The sequence below is a fragment of the Marmota monax genome, unplaced genomic scaffold (assembly GCF_021218885.2).
Source record: "Marmota monax isolate L192 unplaced genomic scaffold, Marmota_monax_Labrador192_F-V1.1 WCK01_AAM20220418_F8-fsc00030, whole genome shotgun sequence".
Taxonomy (NCBI): Eukaryota; Metazoa; Chordata; class Mammalia; order Rodentia; family Sciuridae; genus Marmota; species Marmota monax.
This window is the reverse complement of record NW_026691988.1, coordinates 6826510-6849959: the sequence shown is the minus strand read 5'-3', so window position 1 is coordinate 6849959 and position 23450 is coordinate 6826510. Positions and strand designations below refer to the sequence as shown.

Here is a 23450-nt window from a genome sequence, read left to right as displayed (position 1 = left end):
ATGAATATATGTTTTTTAAAAAAATTCAATGTATTATATAAGGAGCAGATATATATATTTGATCTAGCTCATTTGATCTAGCTCATTTCTTTCATGTTGATTCAGTTTTTTAAGATCAATCTCTTCCTCATATTTGTAGTTTCCAGATATCTTACTAAATCTAGTGTATATAAGAAAATACATGTAGTGTTCTAACAAAATTCAGCAGACTCTCAGCTTGTTCATCAGTTTGTAAATCTCACAGTATTAAAAATAATTGAGCCATCTGCTAACTGAGGAAACAATTTTAGTGTTTTGAAAGTGTGTAGTAGAAGAAGGAGTTAGATGGTCTAGGTATAATGTCAGAATAAGGCTCAGTGCAGAAACCACGTTGTGACCTGTTAATACTGAAACTTAATAGTCAGTTCAAAATTAGGAAGAGATTTGGTAGAGGTTAAGCAAAGGAGAGTCCTGACAATGGGGAATTTCCCAGAATGGGGTGACAGAATTTTCTCACCAAAAATTTATTTTTTTTAAAGAAAAGCTAAGTATTTATAAAGACACAAATTTCTGTGAAAATTATCGTAGTCTATAATTTATATAACATAATATGTTTCTAGAAATTAACTTTAATTAGCCTTTTATATTTTACTGTTTAATTAGGAAAATCAATAGGATCTCAGTCATCTCGAAGTGAATCTGAAATTGTGCCAAAAGTTACTAAAATGACTGTATCTGGAAAGAAGCAAACTATGGGATTTGAAGTACCTGGGTAAGATTTTAAGTCTTTCTCCCTGTTTTTTGAAATCAATATTGTGTCCTATTAGTCTATTAGAAAGAGAATGTCTTTCAATTTTATATAACATTGGCATTGAAGTATCCCATTGTCCTCATTATAACATAGTTCAAAGAGATGGGGATGAAAGATTAGACTTGAATTCTATAGCCTTGCTTGGGTGTATTACTGCATCTCACTGTTAATTTCCTCACATAAATAATTTATAATGATTTTGTGAAAGCTAGCATGTTGAGGTAGGGAATTTTTTATACCATTAGGTGGCGTAGGTAATCAGGGCTTAGGAGTTACATGAGTCAGTCAATCATAGAATCACTAATTAAAATTCTAATAAATATTATCTTTGAGCTCTTTTAGATTCTCTTATTGAATAAAATGTATCATTGTAGAAAGTACATAAAATGAAACATACCTAGAATTTTAAATATCTATTGAAAAGTGATATGAAATCATAAATTAATAGCAGCTGTTCTTTTTTAAAAAATCATCTTTCTAGAATTCTTCCAGAAGTCTTTATAGACAATGAAAGTAATTGCTTGAGTCTCAGATGCACTGTTTATAAACAGTAACGTTGAACCTCTTAAATTTTTTGAATTTTTCAATCATTCCAAAAGGTATACTTTTACTTACAAATTTATGTATTTTGCTTCTCAAAAAAAGAAAACTCAGTGTTACCAAATATAAATAACTGAGTTTTTTTTTTTTTTTTGGTAATTTCAAGAAAAAGAAGCTCAGTAGCCTGGTCTTTTCTCTATTATAATGTTCTCTTGTATAAATTAATAAGAGTGTCATGTGTTGTGCAGAATCTTAATGATCACCTATTTCAAATTTTGTACTTTATTATAAAAGGAAGATTTTATTCATTTGGTTTAAACTTCAGGGTGGGAAAGGTCTCAGGATCTACAATATAGTAAGCATTCACTATATATTAGTTCAATGATTGTATGAAAGCAAAGTTGATTTTTATTTTGAGTAAGCTTAACCAGTTAAAATAATTTTGAGTTGTGGTTCAATTGCAAAAGCTTAAGGAGTATCTTTCTTCTCTCTTAATTAGGGTTAAGTTCACATAAATACTCTTTATGTACTAAATGTTTTAAGTGCCATTTAATCCTATTGTGTATTTCCATTGACAAAAGAGAAATAAAGGAAAACAATTATACAGTACCTTTCCTAAGGATTTTATAGTCTTAATGTAGGTTTCAGAAGTCTTAAAAGCAATATGAAGTAAATGTTGTTATAGAATTATATTAAAAGTAAATGCATAGTTCTCTGAATAAGGATAAAAATAATGGGTAATAAATAATAAATGATCAAGAATATAGATATTTTGATGCAAAGAAATAGTTTACACATTTGAACTTTATATATATGATTATAAAAGTAAGTTTGGAAGTACTGTAAAGGTAAAAAAAAAAAAAAAATACCAGCCCATGAGGTAACTTTGATGTGGCCTATGAGAGAAGTCATCAGAATGTGACTTATTACAGATTGAAGTACTCAGAAATGCTTAATAATACTTAAGGCCAACCAAATTATACTTTCATAGAAATTTTTGAGATTTATAATAGGAATGAGTACTTAAGATTGTCTGATTTAGTCTAAGAAAGCACATTAGAAGCATAACAAAACAGTTTTAGTTGAGGTTTCAACATTATAGTTTGATTCCCAATGGTGTTTTTAAAAAGTATTGGATAGTTAATATTTTGAGAACTAAAAAGCCTTTCAAATGTTTTTGTTTTAATAATTTTGTCAGACCAAGCACTTTTGTATCTATACAAATCAATAGCTTAAAAAGTCAGTCTTTTCCTCAATATAACAGCAGATATTCAAGTTTCGTAGGCTTAGTATTGTGTCTGGATATGGTAATCAAAGCCTTTGAAAGTGCCTGTACAAATGATTGCTAAATGTTTAAATTAGTTGAAATGATAATTTAATATGCAGTTTACTGTAAATACGTACATAGTTTTAAGGTTAAAATATCCATTGTAAAACTATGAGTTTGATTCTTATTTAAGCTTTTGGGCTAATAATGCATGTCACACAGTGTGTATTATTGACGAGATCAATTCTGAGAGAAAGTTGACTAAAATATACTTTAAAAATAGAGATAATTTATTGAAGTTATTTTGACAGTCTGACTTATTAGATAGCAAGTAATGTATAGTACAGAATAGTATTTCTTTACTCAGAAATGGAATGTGAAAAATGTAGAACATGTATGTTACTTAACTTGAGTTCAGCCTTTTTGTCACTTTTTTGAAATTGCAAATAAATCTTTGGATTAAATAAGGTATACAATATGCATAATTTCTCAAATTTAGGTTTGTGTTTTTGTTTTCCTTTTTTGTTACTGGGGTTTGAACTTGCGGTGCTTAATCAATGAGCCACACCTCCAATTTTTTTTTTTTTTAATAATTTTTGATTTTGAGACAGGGGCTTGCTAAAGTTGCCTAGAGCCTCACTAGGTTGCAGATGGTAGCCTTGAACAGTGATCCTCCTGTCTTAGCCTCCCTAGTTACGGGGAGTATAGACATGTGCCACCATACCTGGCTCAAATTTAGTTTTAAAATCTAAAAAATAAGTCTATCAAAAAATCACATTCATAGATAATATGTTAAGTTTGCTTGGAAACCAAAACTTTCTAAAATAAAACAAAGAACACTTAAGAGAATGTAGAATTTGTATTAACAAAATATATGTAAGTAAATATATGCAAGTAAAAATGGTTAGAACGTTGTGTAGAACAAATACTCTACACTTAACCTCTTAAATTTAAATTATTAGCCTCTAAATTCATGTTATTAATAATCCCATTTTTGGAAAGATAGTGTTGGAGAAAAAAATTAGTCATTTTATGATATTAGATAAGGTTACAAAATTATATCAGAAAGCACCTGAAAAAAATTTGACCAACTTATTCTTTCATTCACATCAGTTAGTAATTATAGGACTGAATCTAGAATAGTCATTTTTAGACCTACCTTGGAGGTTTTTCAAATCTTAAAACATTGATTTTTGTTGTAATATGTGGAAGTTTTTATTAAGTGCAGACTTACCTGAGGATGCTTTTCAATTGCTTTGGTTACTTTCTTCTAATACTATATAATTTTAATGAATTAATTTGCAACTTGAGAAAGGGAATATTATTGAAAGTGAGAGAAAAGTAACCCTTTCCTGTTACTGAATTGTAAATGAAAGAGTCTTGTCAGCCCTGCGTTTTGTGAATATCTTCCTACTCAAGTAGCCCCTCTAAGGGTTTCCTAGAACTTGGTGGGTATGTTAAACTTCAGGGACCTGCCCACTCTGTCAGCCATAGCTGTCTACAGTTATCTGTTTTTTCATATGGATTTATCATAAGCTTTCTTCTCAAGAAAAGATTCTGAAGCTAAGAACAGAAAGATTTGAAGCCAGAGATTGAGATTTCTCCCTATTCTGGTCTATTCAGAACCAGAGCCTATGACTAGTCATTGCAGTAGAATACTTTTATTGTATTTTGTGTATATATTTTCTTATTTGTTCTAATTACCTGTACATGACAGTAGAATGCATTTTGACACATTATACATAAATGGAATACAACTTCTCATTCTTCTGGTTGTACACGATGTACAGTCATATCAGTCATGTAATCATAAATGTACATAGGGGAATAATGTCTGATTCATTCTATCTTCTTTATCACCATACCCCCTTTCCTCCCTTCACCCCCCTCTGCCTAATGCAAAGTACCTCTACTTTTCCCTAGCCCCCCAACATTGTAAATTATTTTTTATTACCTTTAAGTTTGATTTAAAAGTGTTGGAGACAGCTTTCACATACTAATTTTTTCCTTATAGTTCAAGATGGAACTCATCTGTCCGAGTAGTGCTAAAAAAATGAACACTTAACTATTAGAAGAAATTTGAAAAACAAAGTGAGAATGGATATGAGGTTTTTGTTTGTTTGTTTGTTTGTAGTACTGGAAATCGAAGCCAGTACTACCTGCCCCATTTTTTTTTTTTTTTTTCCTGATGAGGCAGGGTCTACGTAAGTTACTCAGGTCTTAGCTTCTCCAGGAGCTGGGATTACAACAAGGTTTTTTTTGTGTGTGAAGTTGCAAATTTAATTAATATGTCTCTTTTCCTGAGGAATAAGATGAAGGGTTAATATTGAGCCTATTAAAACTGTCCTGAGAAGGTAAAAGTCATCTGTTTGTTAACAGTGGGCAAGAAGGAAATAGATTTACTTTTACACATTTCCATTTTACTGCAGTTTTGGTCAGCTCCATTTGAGTTGGATATATACTTTGCTTCATTTTTATTAACTTGCAATTTAACCTGCTCTTAGACCTCATTCTATTTATCCTAGTTGTTAAAGGAAGCTCAAGGCATAGTGTAATCTGATTAATGAGGTTGTATTCTTTATGGGCATGCATGGGATGAAGTGCTAGTGTTAACTTTTGCAGGGAATAGTCAGAATCACAGAGTGAATGAAGCAGTGAGGGCAGTGTTTACTTTTGGAGGCATTGTCATTGTAAAGGAGAGGATAAATTAAGTTAGGGATCTTGTTTCTACTTTATATATTTGAGTCCCTTATTAGAGTGTAAGCTTTTTTGAACCATGAATAATTATTTCATTTCTGTATCATTTTTTCTTCACAATGTCAGTACGTATTCTATGTTGTAGATCTTAATAAATCTAGTGCTTGTTGAACAAATGAATTTAAGCTCTTCTGACAAATTTTAAGAAACAGTAGGACTTTTATCAATATCTCTTAAGCTTAGTGTTTGAGCAGAAAAGATCATAGTCCTATTGAAAGGATGAGTTAGTCTAAAAATGATTTTTTAATACTAGATTATCTCCATTATCATATTTGGTGCTATTTTTTATAAAATATCTCCTTTTTATCATCTGTTTTGACAGGCTTTATTATATGGCAAAAGCTATGGGTTTGGACTTTGAATTTCAGTTACTTTATAGTATACATTTTTCTTATCTAATTTTTGGTAGCCCTTTTCTCCTGGGAGTCTATATTTATGTGGTTTGGGTCTGACTACTTTTCCTTTCCACCTTAACAGACAGTAGCCACTTAAAAGGGATCATTTTTGGTCTGGAATATAAAGAATTTTGAAGAGGCATCTTTGCTCTCCTTATGACACTATAGGACATCAGTCAGATTGGTTTCAAACACTTCTTTCCTGTCTGCTTTCTGTAGAGTAACATCTGAAGAAAATGGTCATAGTTTCCAGACACCTCAAAAAGTACCTCCTGGTGAAGATACCAGCATTGCTTCTTCTGACATTCTTGACACCATTTGTAAATCATCTCTTCCACCTCACAACATTCAAGCCTCGGAAGAACAGAGTTTGACACCAACACCAATGAAAAAGGCTGGCAAGCTGAGACAGCAAATAGATGTGAAAGCTGAACTGGAGAAACGGCAAGGCGGGAAGCAGCTCCTCAACCTGGTGGTCATTGGTATGCCCTCTGTTCCTCTGGATTGTCAGTCAGCTCTGTCTTAGCCTGACTGTGGTCTAGAGACAGCAGGGAAACTCTGAATGTCTCTCTGGGTATAATGGACATGATGTAAAGGGGCATTGCATCATAATGCTTTCTGGTTACCCTGGGTGAAATAATGCCAAGTTACCAATCATTAGATTTGGTTTGTGGCATTTTCATTTTGTGAATATTTTGAAAATGGCATGTATTTCCCAAAATCAGGGAAATTCTACCCACCTCTCTGAACAGATGTGCCCCCCTCTCTTTAGATGTTTTAACTGTCATTTGATAAAAATTGGTATTTATAACTCTAAACACTGACCTGAACTGTTGAATCACACATCCATACAATGCCTCAATGTGAACAACATCTGGAAATGTATGAAGTATTAATCCTGAATCAATTTCCCTTAGGTCATGTTGATGCTGGGAAAAGTACCCTGATGGGCCATATGCTTTATCTTCTGGGTAATGTAAACAAAAGAACTATGCATAAATATGAACAAGAATCTAAAAAGGCTGGCAAGGCTTCCTTTGCATATGCATGGGTCTTGGATGAGACTGGTGAAGAAAGGGAAAGGTAGTCATTTTAAAATTTACAGTTTGAAATGATAATCTTTTAAGTGTGTTATATGTTTTAAATATATTAAATATACCATGAAATTGTTTTAATGATCAGGGTAATATTTTTATAATTCACCATAATTACTTTTTTCCCTTTTTGAATTCTACAAGAACAGATTAAAAGAATGTTTATCAAAAACAAATTAAGATAGAAAGAAGAGACAGATAATCGAAGCTAATTTTTCTATAGGAGAGGTTTCAATTGTCATTTCTCCAAGTATATATCAAATTGAATTAAAGTTATGAATGAGAATTGTAATCTTACATCAGGTTAAAAAGGAAGGATTAACTGCAGTAAATTCTCTGTCTAGATTCAGAATGACCAATGAATTGAAAATACCAGACTAAATTAATTTTATACTTTGTATACTGCGTTTTTATGAAACAGTGAAGAATGACACAATTAAACCATATCATACCATACAGATACAATCTAGCCAGCTGTTCCTTATGTCTTTGTTTTGGTGCTTAATGCTAATTTTGGAGGGATTCTAGAAGGATATTATGGACACATACTTCCGGCAAAAGAACTGTATTTTTTTTAATATATGTATTTTTTAATTTTTATGTGGTGCTGAGGATCGAACTCAGTACCTCACATTTGTGAGGCAAATGCTCTACTGCTGAGCCACAACCCCAGCCCCAGGATTGTATTTCTTCTGAAGTCTTTTTAGAGTGGCCATATAAATCATATTAGGGCTATTAGGGATGGGGACCCAAAGGACACATTAATAGTTAAACGAAATAGCACATATACCAACTATGTTAAGATAATGACTAATAACCTGTGAAGTCCTGTGAAAGTCCTAAATTAGCATAGGGATTGAATTATGTTCCCCAATGTGAATATGATTAGAGAACATATCTAAGTTTTCATACTTCTTTTATGTGTATGTTTATTTTTTTGAGGTCTTAGTCTACATTGTAGTAGGCAGTTCTCAATAAAGTAGCCCACAGTATTTCTTAGCTCTCTGATAAATAGAAACTTATATCATAGTGATCTTTTTTTCCATATAGGTATCTTTTAAACTTAGTATAGTATCACAAACCTGTTTTTCACCCTAGAAAGAAAAGTAGTATACTATGCAGTTGCCAATTTTAGGAAGATACTAGAAGCCTAAATAATTTCTTCCTGTTTAATAAGGAGATTATTAAAGCATGAGCCTTTTAGTTTCCTTCATGCCATCTAGTTAAATAGCAAGAGAAATTGAGAACACTATAACTGAAATTAGAATGACTTGTTAAATTTACTTAATATGTAAGTTGAGCTGGCAGTGAGCTAATAATCTACTCTCTGCCTATAGTGATTAATAATTTTAGTTTTTTTGAATACTATGTTTTCTACTCAGCTGTCATAGTTTTGCTACTGCTAGTTCTCTATTGCTCAGCATGGTATAATTTTTAGAATATTTTTTCGTTCTGGAAGCAGAAGCTTTCAGGTACATGTTAGAAGTTTTAACTCACTCCCTATCTGTTCTTAATAGCATTTTAAAAACATACTATGTTGCTTACCCAATCATGTTAAATATTTGTATCTTCTGTTCTCAGATGTGGAAGAACAGAAATTATTGAGCTGAGTGACATTTTCATATTCTCAAGGTTACAAATTCAGACCAGAGCCGGGCCAGAAGAGTACACTTAGGTCAAATAGTCTAGGGAGGAAGTCGGATAGTTGGTGATGGTTCATGACTTATTCTGAAGGTGCCTATGGTTCCTAGATGATTTGAAGATATTGAAGAGAATTATGTATCACTTTGGCAAACTCAAATGGCTTTTGGTTTCAAATTAAACCAAAGGGCTTGACCACGGAGACCCACAGTTACCTTACTGCCAGGATGAACCTGTTGTTTATTATAATTATTTGGATTCTTTTGTTAGTAAAAAGGAATGCTATTGTTTGGTATTTTCAGTGATCCTGGGGCAGACCTTACTTATTGTATACATGATTTCCCTTTCTAAATCCTGGAGCTTTAGAATGACTTAGTGCCCTTGTAGATTTTCCATATGCTTTTTAATCTGAATTCTCATTTTTGTGGCTGAAAAGGCCACTGTATTGGTCTCCAAGAAGCATGAAATGAGAAATGAAGCCAATTTCTGTTTATCTCTCTAAATTCTCAAAAAGTTGGTCATATCCTTTAACATTTCCCATTTTCTAAATATGTAACATATTGATCAACTTTTCAAATGAAAGTTTTATAAATTTTTGTTTATAATTAGTGAAGTATAACAGAACACAAGGAACACTACCTCTTGATAATGGCTTTTCATTTTATCTTCTCTCATGCTTAGTATATATATTTCTCCCATCTAGAAATGACCTAGTGTAGTTTTCTTTGTTCATAATTTATACTGTTTGTCATAAAAAAATTAAGGAAATGGGGAAAACCTATCATTTTGATTGAACTCTTGCTGCATTCACCACCTTATTTTAAAGCCATATGGGTATAATTCTGTGGTCTGTTTAATAAACTTTCTTTCATTAAACATTTAGATTATTTAGCCTATTGATAAATAATTTAACCCATATCACTGATTATTTATAATAGTACATTCTAATCTTTTTGTTTTGTTTAAGGGGAGTAACAATGGATGTTGGTATGACAAAATTTGAAACTACAACCAAAGTTATTACATTAATGGATGCTCCAGGCCATAAGGATTTCATTCCAAATATGATTACAGGAGCAGCCCAGGTACCAGATATTTTGTTAATTCTATATAGTATACTGATTAAACTTAATTTTTTTTTGGTTGGGGAGCGGGTACAGGGGATTGAACCAAGGGGCATTTAACCACCGAGCCATATCCTCAGCCCTTGGAAAATATTTTATGTAGAAACCGGGTCTTACTAAATTGCTTAGGACTTCACTACATTGCTGAGGTTGGCTTTCAACTCCTGATCCTTCTGCCTCACTTCCCAAGTTGCTGGGATTACTGGCACATGCCACCATACCCTGCTTATACATAACTTTCTTGATGCTCGGTTTACGATTCTAGGATTTTAACTTTTAAAGTATTTTAAAATAAAAATTTTAACTTTGGGGGCTGGGGTTTTGGCTCAGCGGTGGAGCGTTCGCCTAGCACGTGCAAGGCCCTGGGTTTGATCCTCAGCACCACATAAAAATAAATAAAATAAAGGTATTGTATCCAACTACAACTAAAAAAAAAAAAATTAACTTTGAAAAAATTGAGGAATGGTTTTTTCAAAATCTCTTTATGTGAACTTTATAAAACCATTTCATTTATTGATACGATAGAATGACTATTTTAAGATCTGCTTTATTACTCTGTATTCAAGTCCTGTATCTTTAAGGAGCTAATTTATGCAGAAATAATGAAGCTTGGGGTTTACGACTCAGTGGTTTATTTACCTTATTTGTAGAAAATTTATATTATTTATTTTTAAAGAGTGTATTCATTCATAAATGTGAAAGTGCAAATTAGAAATCTACAAAGCACCATTTCCCACCAGACTGGCAAACATCAGAAACGTCCCAAATACATGGATAGCTGTCATACAGGTGTGTGACAGTTGTGACCACTGGAACTATTTATCTCCTGTACTGAGTGCAATTCAGATTTTATTTACTTTCTATAAGGATTGGAAACCAATTGTAATTATTACACTTATTCTTAATAAGTATACTGAAAAAAATGTCAAAGATATATTATTTTAAGTAATTTAAACAATAGGGCATTAATTTCTTTTATAATGGATTATTATCAGAAAATATGAAGAGTTCAGAATTTGTGTAACATTGAAAGAAGTATGAATTCAAGCAGTCGACTCAAGATTCCATTTATAGAAAGGAAATGCTTATAAGCATTACCAACCTAAAAACGGTATTATATGAATAAATTAAAATATACATGGCTATAATCTCAGAACTTGGGAGACCAAGGCAGGAGGATCACAAATTTTGATATATATATAGATATATATATATATATATATATATATATAGATATATATAGATATATATAGATATTTAAAAATAAATGAGAAATTATTTGATTCTTTTTAAGAAAGTTAATATAGAATTTTAGAATATTAATTTGAGATTTATGGACTGAATGTTATAAAAGATTGAAATGATTTAGTACCTAATATGGGTAGACAATGTGCTATGTGTTCAGATGCATTCAGTATAATATAATGCTTACAAGGACTCTATGAGGGATGTGTTTTCCCCATTTTAATACCCCTTAATATACTTGTGAGTTTTATCTTTACCAAGGGATACAATATAATTTTAATTTCTTTTATTTTCTTTTACGTATTTGTGTGTGTGAATGTGTGTGCACGCATACACACACACATATATTTTTCAATACTTATTGAATACTTTCTATGTGCTAAACCCTGTGGAAAGCAGTGTGGGGATATGATGATGGCAAAGCACATTTTGATACTTTCATGGGAGAGGTAAACCCCAGAAAAAGCAGCAATGTGTTGAAATTCTAGAACTTGAGTATCCAGAATTATAAAGTTCATTATTCTAAACTCCTTATGGAATAAGGGTGGGACAGTATTTTAGAGACAGTAATTGAATTTCATTACATTCTTTTATATTCCAAATACTTTATATTCCAAAGGCTTTGAGCTCCCAAAAGACAAGAGCACTGACAATATATTAATAGAGAATTTTGCCCAGCATTTTTTAGGAATTAGATAAAGCACTTATAGTATCAGGTGTATTATTAATAGCAATTCAGTGAATTTCAGATTTGAACCTAAGAAGGTAAAATTTACAGTTATTAACAAAACCTGATGAGAAAGAAATTTATAATTATCAGTCGTAGGATTTATAAGCTTGGAGATGGAGTCTATGTTTACTCCTTGTTTTCTGTGACTAGACAACTTTCCTGAGACGTGAGACATGTTAGTGACTTAAAGTATGAGTTAAAATAGCCTGTTTTAAATTGATTGCTCCAATTCCTTTTCTTTCTTTCTTCCTTTCTTTCTTTCTTTCTTTCTTTCTTTCTTTCTTTCTTTCTTTCTTTCTTTCTTTCTTTCTTTTCTCTCTCTCTTTCTCTTTCTTTCTTTCTTTCTCTCTCTCTTTCTTTCTCTCTCTCTCTTTCTTTCTTTCTCTCTCTCTTTCTTTCTCTCTCTTTCTTTCTTTCTTTCTTTCTCGCTTTCTTTCTTTCTCTCTCTTTCTCGCTTTCTTTCTTTCTTTCTTTCTTTCTCTCTCTTTCTTTCTTTCTCTCTTTCTTTCTCTCCCTCTCTTTTCTTTCTCTCTCTTTCTCTCTTTCTCTCTCTCTCTTTCTCTCTTTCTTTCTCTCTCTCTTTCTCTCTCTCTCTTTCTCTCTTTTTCTTCTTCCTTTCTTCCTTTTTTCCTTTCTTTCTTGATTAAATCTATGGGCCCTTAACACCTGAGCATACCCACGGCCCTTTTTTTATTTTTGTTTTGAGAGAGGATCTCACTAAGCTGCTGAGGCTAACTTTGAACTTGCAATCCTCCTGCCTCTGCCTCTCAAGGGATGACAGGTATGCACTACTATCCCCAGCCTAATTTGTACTCTTAACTAAGAATCTTTGATCAGAAGAACTGGATCTCATTGAATAAGATAGAGTTCAGCATTAGAAGTCATGTGGATGTGGATGATACTTTTTATTTTTTTATTTATATATGACAGTGGAATGCATTACAATTCTTATTACACATACAGAGCACAATTTTTCATATCTCTGGTTGTATACAAAGTATATTCACACAAATTCGTGTCTTCATAGATGTACTTTGGATAATAATAATAATAACCATCACATTCCACCATCATTTCTGATACTTTTAATTTAAATCATAAAGTTCTGTTTAAGAGCATAGTATTTGATAGTATTTATGTCCATTTCATTTCCCATTATGGTGAGAATTGGATGTAAATATATCTGAAATTCCTTATGAACTGGACAGCACAAACATACTTTCATTGAGGAAGCAACAAAAAGAAACACTATTTCTGACCCAAAGCAACACTCAATGACATGGGTGTAATGTCAGAGAACCCTTGCAAGAAAATGATGATCAATCTGAGATAACTAGCCAAAGGAATATGGTGACATTTAACATTGTATGCTGGATTATCGAGAAGCAGGTAGATTTCATGAGAACCGGCGGGCACTGAAAGCAAAACTGTGAAAGGGAAAGTGAATGTTCTTTAAAAAAAGTCCGAATAGTACATTGACAAATAAATGATAAGAATGAAAATCTTAGAGGGGCATCTATGGTTATATAAACAGTTTCCTGTAAATTTTTTCTGTCTGTATCCACCACATGCAATAAAGAACCATCAACACAAAATAAAGGTAGTTTCAGTAAGACTAACAAAGAAAATCAGCTACCCTAATGTTAGCTTTTTTCTTTCTTTCTTTTTTTTTTTTTGTGTGTGTGTGTAATTTGAGTATGAAAGGAGAACTGTCTTTCTGATTCACAAAATGATCCACAAAGGTTATAAAATTTTGTTACATTAAATTCTTTTTCAGCAGTCATTGGGGATTAATGTTATTTTCCTTCATTGATAATGTTTCATCATTGTAAACAATACTCTGATGAATATCTTTGTAGATCCATAGTTATTTATCTAGGATAAATTCATGGACATGAAATATATATAATTTTTACTTGCTGTGGAAATGTTCTCCAGAAAGGTAGACACAGCAGCATGTGAGCATGTGGAAATGCTCTCCAGAAAAGTGTAAGAGAGTCCACAGCAGCATGTGAGCATGCCCATTTTGCAGCACCTTAACCTAATGTGAATAATTTAGTCTTAAATCTTTAACGTCGAGACTTGTAAAAACAGAATTTATCCGTGTACTTTAAATTTCTTTTTGTTTTCTCTCTCTTTTTTAGTTCTAGTGATTTTTGAATTTTTTGTTTGTTGGCTATTTGTATTTCTTTAACAGATTGATTACTTGTATTTTCACTAGTTTTCTAAGGTGGTGTGTCTTTTTTTTTTTTTGATGAAGATTCTACATTAGGATTATGGTTTTTACTTTAAATGTTGGGAATATCTGTCCCTGTTTACTATATTTTCATTTTGTTTATGTTTTTTCCCTTCTGCCTAAAGGTGAGGTAATCAATTATGGAATTTCTTGTTCTTTATATCACTACTTCTTGTATCATGTGGGTATATGCTAGTACTTTTTAAAATATTTTAATCCATTTGTGGAATTCTTTATTTCATTTGTTGTGCTGTTTGGTGTCAGGTTGGGGTCCAGTTAGGGTCTTTCTTTAAAATCTGACCAGTTAATTGGATATTTTGACTTTTGAATTAAGGTAGTATGGAATTATTTTTATTGATTGTTTTCTGTTCTTTAGGCAGATGTAGCGGTATTGGTTGTAGATGCTAGTAGAGGAGAGTTTGAAGCTGGATTTGAGACTGGAGGACAAACACGAGAGCATGGCCTTTTGGTTCGATCTCTCGGAGTAACACAGCTTGCAGTTGCTGTCAATAAAATGGATCAGGTACCTGTAGCCTTTGTGAGAATTTGTTTAGATGCTAGATAAGATAATATTCTGCCCATATAGGTGATTTCAGGTGTGACTAGTGCACATTTCACTAACCAAGTTTCTATATTTTTCAAGATAAAAACATTTTTCTGAGATGAAATAAATGAGATGTTAATAATGTTTAAGGAAGAATGTCTTCATATTTTCAAAATATATTTTTGAAACCTAAAAACTATTTTTAATTATAAAATAATATGCATTTATTGTAGTAGAAAGTATGAAATCATTTTGTATATTCATCCATTTTTTTTAGGTAAGACTCTTATATTGGGTTATAGTATATTACTCTTTGTTTTTTAAAAATTGACAATGTTCTTAATTAATAACCATTAGATAAAAGGTTATTTTTTATAGCTTTATTCTAGTCTGTTTTCATGAAGTGATTTATCTAAATAGGCCTGTAGTTTTGAAGATTTCCAATAATGTAATAAATTGTTCACTTTTTCCCTGTAAATTTGAAATACATTTAGTCTATGTAAAAAATTCTATGGCTAATACTTGCCAAAATATATTGTTATATTTTGTGCATGTATGAATATATGACAACAAATGCCACCATATGTACAACTATAATGCACCAATAAAAAATATGGAAAAATAAGTAAAGTTGCAGCCTTCCTGGACTGATCCATTAAAAAAAAAGTCTAGCACTGAAGATATAGCTCTGTGGTAGTGTGCTTGCCTAGCCTGCACAAGGTCCTGGGTTCAATGCTTGGTACTGGGAAAAAAAAAAGAAATCTAGAAATATTGTTTATAGATTTTTTATTTCTGGAAAAATTAATTTTAGGTTATGTTAGTGGTAATACTTATATTTTGAGTTTTAATAGATTTCATACTTAGTAGATTTTATATTTATGTTTTATATAGTCTTGATTATATTTTATTGCAGAAATTTAAATTTTCTTTATCATGTTCTGAAGGATAATTCTAAAAATAAATCGATCTTTATCAGGTTAATTGGCAACAAGAAAGGTTTCAAGAGATAACTGGAAAACTCGGACACTTTCTTAAGCAAGCAGGTTTTAAGGTATGATAATTTTAGATTCATTTGGCTATTAATTTCTAGAAATCATGAGAACAAACCTAAAACTTTCATATTCTTGGTTTTTTAATAATTTTTTTTTGTATTTTATTTCCTCCTGCTACCATATATGTAATATATTCTTTGGGTTACTTCACCTTAGAAAATTGCATATGTTGAATAATTGACTTGGATTTTATATAAGTAAAAGAATTTCTCCCCACCTATTATGATAGTATAAGGTTTAAGGAGGTCACAGAACAATGTTGGTATAGAACAATTTCTCTAGCCTGCTTGACCAGGTGAAAATGCTTGATAGTTATGGAATAAATTTGTGTTTTGCACAAAATCAAAAAAGTTGAGAACTATTGGATCAGATAACCTCAAGTTCTATGGTTTCTATTACCTTTAAAAAAATACATTGTTGCTTTTACAAACTTGGTGCAGTTATGGTAATGGTGAATCTTAATTTTTTTAAACATACTGTTACATATTAAACTTCATACATTTAATCTTTTTAATAGGAGAGTGATGTAGCCTTTATCCCTACAAGTGGTCTCAGTGGTGAAAATCTAATTACAAGATCTCAGTCAAGTGAACTCACCAAATGGTATAAAGGACTGTGCTTGTTAGAGCAAATTGGTAAGTAAACTGCCATTCTACTTTCAATGAATTTTAAACTTGACATTAATTATTATTTAGAGTTCTTATGGGAGACAGTAATATGTATGAAAAAGCATAGAATTTGTGGTCAGAGGAATGAGGTGACTAGTTTTGAGATTGTACGTTACTGTTGAACTCTAATACAGTTTTCCTCAACTTGCTTAATGAGGCTAGTGCCTGCTCTGCCTGTCACAACTATTCTTATAATTAAATGTGATAACACATGTGAATACATTTTATAAAAGTGTTATATGAGTGATAATCATTTGCTATTACTATTTGTGAATTATAATTATTTTCTAGTAGAAGTGGACTATAATGGATTCATTGGAGTAAAAAAAAATCAGAGTCAGACATAATTACCCTATATACATGTATGATTACACTAGTGGAGTAACTCTGAACAATGTACAACCAGAGGAATGAGAAGCTGTGCTCCATTTGTGTACTATATGTCAAAATGCATTCTACTGTTAAATTAATTAGTTAGTTAATATATACAAAATTGTTCAGTTTAAAACAACAACAAAAAAATTGCTTTTCTTTTAAAAAACCGTGGTGCTGGGGATCAAACTGAGAGCTTTGTGTATGCTGAGCATGAACTCTACCGTTGAGCAACATCCACAGTCCCACATTTTAAATTAAACTTTGTTTTTTGTCATTTCTCTCAGATTCCTTCAAGCCTCCTCAGCGATCTGTTGACAAGCCTTTTAGATTGTGTGTGTCAGATGTTTTCAAAGGTAAGTGCTACCTCTGCAGGGCTGCTTCTTTGTGGCCCCTTCCTTTCCATTCTCTTTTGTCCTCTTTCCCTGGACTAAGTCATTGTACTTTCTCCAGGTTCTTCCTTCCCCATTCCAATATAAGGATCAGTGTAAAATTAATCTTAAATGCACGGTTCTAGTTACTGAGCTCCTCTGCCTAGAAAGACCTTCAGTTTACTCACCATTTCCCATATTATTCTTATGTACCTGTTAGACTTAAGAAAACCTTATTCTTTATTTTTCTAACCTTGTAACCTTCTATAGTTAGATCCTTTTAGTTTCTGTGTCTTTCAACCAAACTGGATTTTTCACTATTTCTTGACAACCTGGGATCTTTATTGCCACTTCCTCTACCAGTGTTTTCCATATTTTGGTGTTTTTTTACTTGCCCATTTTCTTCCCATCTGTAACAGCCTAGGAACAGCTAGGAGATAGATACTACACATATATTAAGGGAGACTTACCATAGAGAATTACTAATTATGATAAAAGAATAACCATAAGATATAAAGAAACCCTAAATAGCATCCTAGGGAGAGGAAAGTCAGACTTAGAAGAGATTCATACTTTGCTGGGAGAAGGTATTGTATTGAATGCCTAAGAATATATCTATATCATATGTATATGTATATATATATGTATATGTATATGTATATGTATACACACACACACACACACACACAATCTTGTCTAGAAAAGTATAAAGTGGTAATAAACACCTCACACACACACACATGCACACACATAAGAATAATCAATACTGAAAAGATGTCATTTGCCCCCAGATTTCCATGATCACAGATCAGACAGTTAAGAATGGATTTGGAACTGAGCAGCAAGATTGATAACTGGCATGCTCACCCACACACTTACCCAAGGCATCTCTTATTTTCTCTGTACCCTCTAACACTGATTTTTTTTTTTTAAGATAAGCCATAGATTAGAGAAGATGTTTGCAAAATACCATATAAGGGATTGTTATCCAAAGCATACATAGAATTTTTAAAAATTCAATGATAAGAACACAAACAGCTCAATTATGAAATGGACCAAAAACTTTTGATACAGACACATCAAAAAAATGTGCGCGCGCACACACACATACACACACAATCAGTTGGTTCTTCAATACATTTTATGCTAACAGAATGCCACTGACTTAATAAATCATAAACTATGCAAGTTTGCTTGTTTGCTTGGTTTTGGTTCTGGAAGTTGAGGTTATTGAGGAGGTGCCTCTGGTGAGGTCTTTTTGAATCTGTGAAAGGCTGAAAGGTATCAAAGAGCACATGAAAGAGAGAGAAAATGAGAGTAGAAAAAGCTGAACTCATCAGAATTGATTACTAACTTACTCCAGTGCTGACTCCCAGAAAAACAGCCTCAATCCATTTACAAGGATGGTATTCCCCAGATGTTAATCATTTCTTTAAAGGTCCCACCTTTTTTTTCTTTTCATTTTTTACTTTGTTCTAATTAGTTACACATGACAGCAGAATGCATTTTGGCACATTGTACACAAATGGAGCACAACTTCTCATTCCTCTGGCTGTACATGGTGCAGAGTCACACCGGTGGTGTAATCATTTATGTATATAGGGTATTAATGTATGTCTCATTCTACCGTCCTTCCCATCCCCACAGCCCCACCCTTCCCCTGATTCTCCTTTGCACAGTCCAGAGTTCCTTCATTCTTTCCTACTCCCCACCACTCCCACTGTGGATCAGCATCTGCTTATCAGAGAAAAAAATAAGTGGCTGTCATTTAGCATGATATTCTGTAGTTGCATCTATTCACCTGCAAATGCCATAATTTCATTCTTCTTTAAGGCTGAGTAATATTTCATTGTAAAACTGCAGTTTTTAAATATATTTTTTTAGTTGTAGTTGAACACAATATCTTTATTTTATTTATTCAGTTTTTATATCATTTTTTAATTTTTATTTTAATTTGTTATATATGACAACAGAATGCATTACAATTCATATTATACAGACAGAGCACTATTTTTCATATCTCTGGTTGTACGCAAAGTAGAGTCACATTCTTCGTGTCTTCATACGTGTACTTAGGGTAATGATGATCCATCGCATTCCACTGTCTTTCCTACCCCCATCCCCCTTCCCTTTATATCCCTCTCCCTTTCCCCTTTGTCCTATCTAGAGTTCATCTAATTCTCCCATCCGTCCCCACCCCACCCCGCTGTCCCCCGCAGCATATTATGGATCAGCATCCTTAAATCAGATAAATCATTTGGCATTTGTTTTTTTGAGATTGGCTAATTTCACTTAGCATTATATTCTTTAGCTCCATCCATTTACCTGCACATGCCATGATTTTATTCTCTTTTAATGCTGAATAATATCCCAATGTGTATATATACCAGATTTTCTTTATCCATTCATCTACTGAAGGGCATCTAGGTTGTTTCCACAGTTTAGCTATTGTGAATGGTGCTGCTATAAACATTGTTGTGGCTGTGTCCCTGTAGTAGGCTGTTTTTAAGTCCATTGAGTATAGACCAAGGAGTGGGATAGCTGGGTCAAATGGTGGTTTCATTCCCAGTTTTCCTCTGAAAGAGAAACAAGGAAAACTACCCCATTTACAATAGCATCAAAAAAAAAAAAAAAAAACACCCAAAAAACAAAAAACAAAACAAAAACCTTGGGAATCAACTTAATGAAAGAGGTGAAAGACCTCTACAGTGAAAACCACAGAATGCTAAAGAAAGAAATTAAAGAAGACCTTAGAAGATGGAAAGATCTCCCTTGTTCTTGGATAGGCAGAATTAATGTTGTCAAAATGACTACCACCAAAAGCACTATACAGATATAATGCAATTCCAATCAAAATCCCACGACATTCCTTATTTATTCATTTTTATGTGGTGCTGAGAATCGAACCCAGCGCCTTGCACATACTAGGTGAGCATTCTACTGCTGAGCCACAACCCCAGCCCATAACCCTGCATTTAAAAAACAATATTACAGTTGTTTCTGTGCTGCTTATTTCACATAGACTATGAACTCCTTTAGGGCAAGGAGCATTTGTATCTGCATGACCCAGCCCAGTACCTCACGTACCATACATGTTTAATAAGTGAATAAAAGAGTGAAAAAAAAAATCAATGAAATTGAAATATATCATTATCAGCTTCTAGTGCCATAGTAGTAGACGAAATAAGGCAATGGTTTCCAAAATGCCCACTGTCTCTTAACAATACAACAGGTAGTTAATCTTTGCTGACTCTACATTCTTTTCTTTCTTTCTTTCTTTTTTTTTTTTTTTTTGGTGTTGGGGATTGAACTCAGGGGCACTTGACCACTGAGCCATCTCCCCAGCCTATTTTGGATTTTATTTAGAGAGAGGGTCTCACTGAATTGCTCAGCACCTTGCCATTGCTGAGGCTGGCTTTCAACTTGCAATCTTCCTGCCTCAGCCTCCCAAGCCACTGGGATTACAGCATGCACCACCATGCTGATTTATCTTCAGGTTGCTTACTGGCTTTTGCCTGCACTGCTCCCCTCAGGGTATTTTGGCTGAGGTCACCAGGTGACCTCTTGGTTGCCAAAGTCAGTACACACTTTCGTTACTATCTTATTTGAATGTGGCATTACTTCTAATGCTGCTAACCATATCTACCTTGAAACTTTTCTTCATTGGTGTCTGTGACGTGCTTTCTTCTGCTAACCTGTATATTCTCTGACCCCTCTTTAGCCTCTGTGTGTGCTACTCATTCTCTGACTCTGAAATGGTGTCCTGTTGCCTCAGTCCTCTTCTTTTACTCTGCCCAGGTATTCCAAGAACTGATGATTATAAGTTCCTCTCTTGCCTGCATCTTGAAGCTTTCTCAGTTGTCCAATCCAAACCTGTTCTTTTATCTGCACACACTTGTGGCTCACCACAGCTGGACATCTCCCGAGGAGTGTGCAGTTGGAATTATCATTCTTACGGATCATTGTGTAATTAGTGCTCCTTGGAATGCAACTTTGCCACCCATATCCCATAGACACTTCAAATTTGCCAAAGCTAAAATATATCTTGTGCCTTAATTTCCTGCATCCTAGGTAATACGTCATATCCTCACATTTCTCCATTATTCTTTACTTTCTTTATCACTCTAAACTTGTTATTCTTTATTCTCAAATTCTTGGATGTATTCCCTTTCTATATCAGTGTGTACATTTCCATCAGCCTCCTTTCTGACCCCAAAATACCATTATGTGACTTTTCTGTTCACAATTCCTTATTGGATTTACATTACTTAACTGCAGGAATGAAATTCAAACCCTAAATGTCACTTATGAGGCTCCTTTATGATTTCTCCCTTGTCTCATGTCTTGCCTCTTCTTCATTATTTCATATTACCCCTTATAAACAATACATGTGGCTTTTAGCAAATCCCGTGTTTGGTTTTGGCTTTGCACATTCAGTTTCCTGGGTCAGCAAGTGTTTTCATTTTTCCCTCAATTCATACACACAAGGTGCCTGGTAAACTCTATTCCTGCTTCTTCAAAACGCACAGGTAAAGTGTATGTTCTCCCCATCATGAATTTGTGTGTGTTGTCTGTGTGTGATACTGGGGATTGAATTATGGGCTAATGCATGCTAGGCAAGCACACTCTACCACTGAGCTACACTTGCGGTATGCTATCATGGATTGTTTGTGATGTACCTTTTTATTTTAAATAGCATTTGTGTCTTAGTTCAATGTACTTGTTTTTGTCTTTCTTTTCACTAGTGTAAATTTCTTACAGGTAGGGTCTTATGTTTTCATTCATTTGTTTGTCCCAAGCTTGGCATAATGCCTGGTACCACTCAAATATTTGAGAAAGAAACGCACCTCTACTTTTTTGTATTGTGAATATTTTTATTTGCAAGAAGAAATGTAGAATGTGTATACCCGTATTTAGTAGAGATGTTTAAAATTCTGAAGGGACCATTAATTAATTAGCCATTGAACTACTAGTTTTATGAAACTATGTGGGACTAAATATTATAATACTAATTATTAGAAACCTGCTATGTAAGATTTTTGCATATTTTGCAGATCAAGGATCTGGATTTTGTGTTACTGGTAAAATTGAAGCTGGTTATATTCAGACTGGTGACCGACTACTAGCAATGCCTCCTAATGAAACTTGTACTGCAAAAGGTATTCATCTGCAGGCTGCTTTTGCTAATCAAGCCTTGAGATAGCAAATGTTTTTAAAAGTAGTTTAGGTTTAACCTCTTACTGAAATTGTAACTGACTGTCAAAATGATACTAACTGTTGAAGATTTAGATGTGAAAACATTAAACGATTTTTTTCTGTTGTGACTGTGTGTATATGTGTACATATAGCATTCTAAATGTGGTAGCATTCTGTTTTTGACAGTGATTCAAGAAGTTTGGTTAGGATTGAACCAGATGTGTAGACACCTGACTGATAAATTTGTAAGATCATACTCTGTAGAAAAAATTAAATCTAAGTGTAACTTGACACTAATTTGTCAGTGGCAAAGCAAATAGTCTGTCATTTTGAAATGTTTATTACATAACAAGTTACATAATAACTTATATCAATAAGTTATATAATACATACATATGCAAGACCTAAGTAAGATACAAATGTAGAAAATCCTAATGCTGAAAAAAATTAATAAAGCTAGTTTAAATTGCCACAGGAATCTGTTTTTCCATGATGGTTTATAACTGTTTCTGTCTTCTTATTCTTTAGCTTTACATGCATACATGTTATTCTTTTCCTAATTTGGTTTAATAGTTTATAGTTCTAGATTTATCTTAACATGACTTCAGTTAAATCTGAAGAAGTATCTTATGCTGTGAAATAATATTATTAGTAACAATTTGAAGCTGAAGTAAAACCTGTTTGGCATGTTAAAATTTTCCTTCATTATTCTTAATTTATAGTATACATCCAGTGTTGCAACTGACTAGTTTATAAATTTGTATATATATGTATTTTGCTTAATTTGCTCACTTTAAAAGCAGATATCTTGCTTATTAGAAGAAATTAATGAGTGTGTTTAGGTAGCATGTTTAACCTATATTTAAAGATGAATAAGGGAATGAAAGCAAATGTTATTTCTACGTAACCTTTTTTTTTTATGCCTACTAGGGATCATGAAATTTCTATTTAGATTAAAAGTAATATGCACTTTAGAAAGTGTCACTTCCCATAGATGTGTTAATTTTATTTAATAACTTTATTTTATTTATTTATATGTGGTGCTGGGGATTGAACCTAGGACCTTGCATGTGTGAGGCAAGCGTTCTACCACTGAGCCATTATCCCAAACCAGATCTATTAATTTTAAGTGCAGCTCATTTCTTTCTTTTTTTAAAAAAGTGATCAAGAACTGCAATATTTCTGAAATACTAATTTCTACCTGTGTTAATGAGCTGTTGTGAGAATAATATGTATAAATATACATACGTATATGTATTTTAATAATCAGCAGTCATGAATTAAGACCATGATTCCAAAATTATCACAGACCTTGGGATGGACCCTCTTGTCACTGCTAAAATCTTTATTTGGTGACCAGTGAAAGTCCTACAGTCTTTACTTTTCTTCTCTGTCCCTTTCCCACAGAAAAACTCCAAGCATTACCTA

At 32.8% G+C, this 23450-nt stretch overlaps 1 protein-coding gene across 2 annotated transcripts in view; it reads left to right on the top strand.

Moving 5' to 3' along the window:
• The window catches only part of Hbs1l (HBS1 like translational GTPase), an 87285-nt gene that overhangs the window by 51052 nt on the left and 12783 nt on the right, over window positions 1-23450 (top strand). For both annotated transcript variants that reach the window (XM_046449901.2, XM_046449916.2), the window contains 9 exons: window positions 643-751; window positions 5969-6231; window positions 6667-6832; window positions 9452-9569; window positions 14196-14342; window positions 15340-15414; window positions 15933-16050; window positions 16743-16811; window positions 21881-21985. In XM_046449901.2, coding sequence (XP_046305857.1) covers window positions 643-751; window positions 5969-6231; window positions 6667-6832; window positions 9452-9569; window positions 14196-14342; window positions 15340-15414; window positions 15933-16050; window positions 16743-16811; window positions 21881-21985 — 1170 coding nt within the window. The remainder of the gene's footprint in view (window positions 1-642; window positions 752-5968; window positions 6232-6666; window positions 6833-9451; window positions 9570-14195; window positions 14343-15339; window positions 15415-15932; window positions 16051-16742; window positions 16812-21880; window positions 21986-23450) is intronic.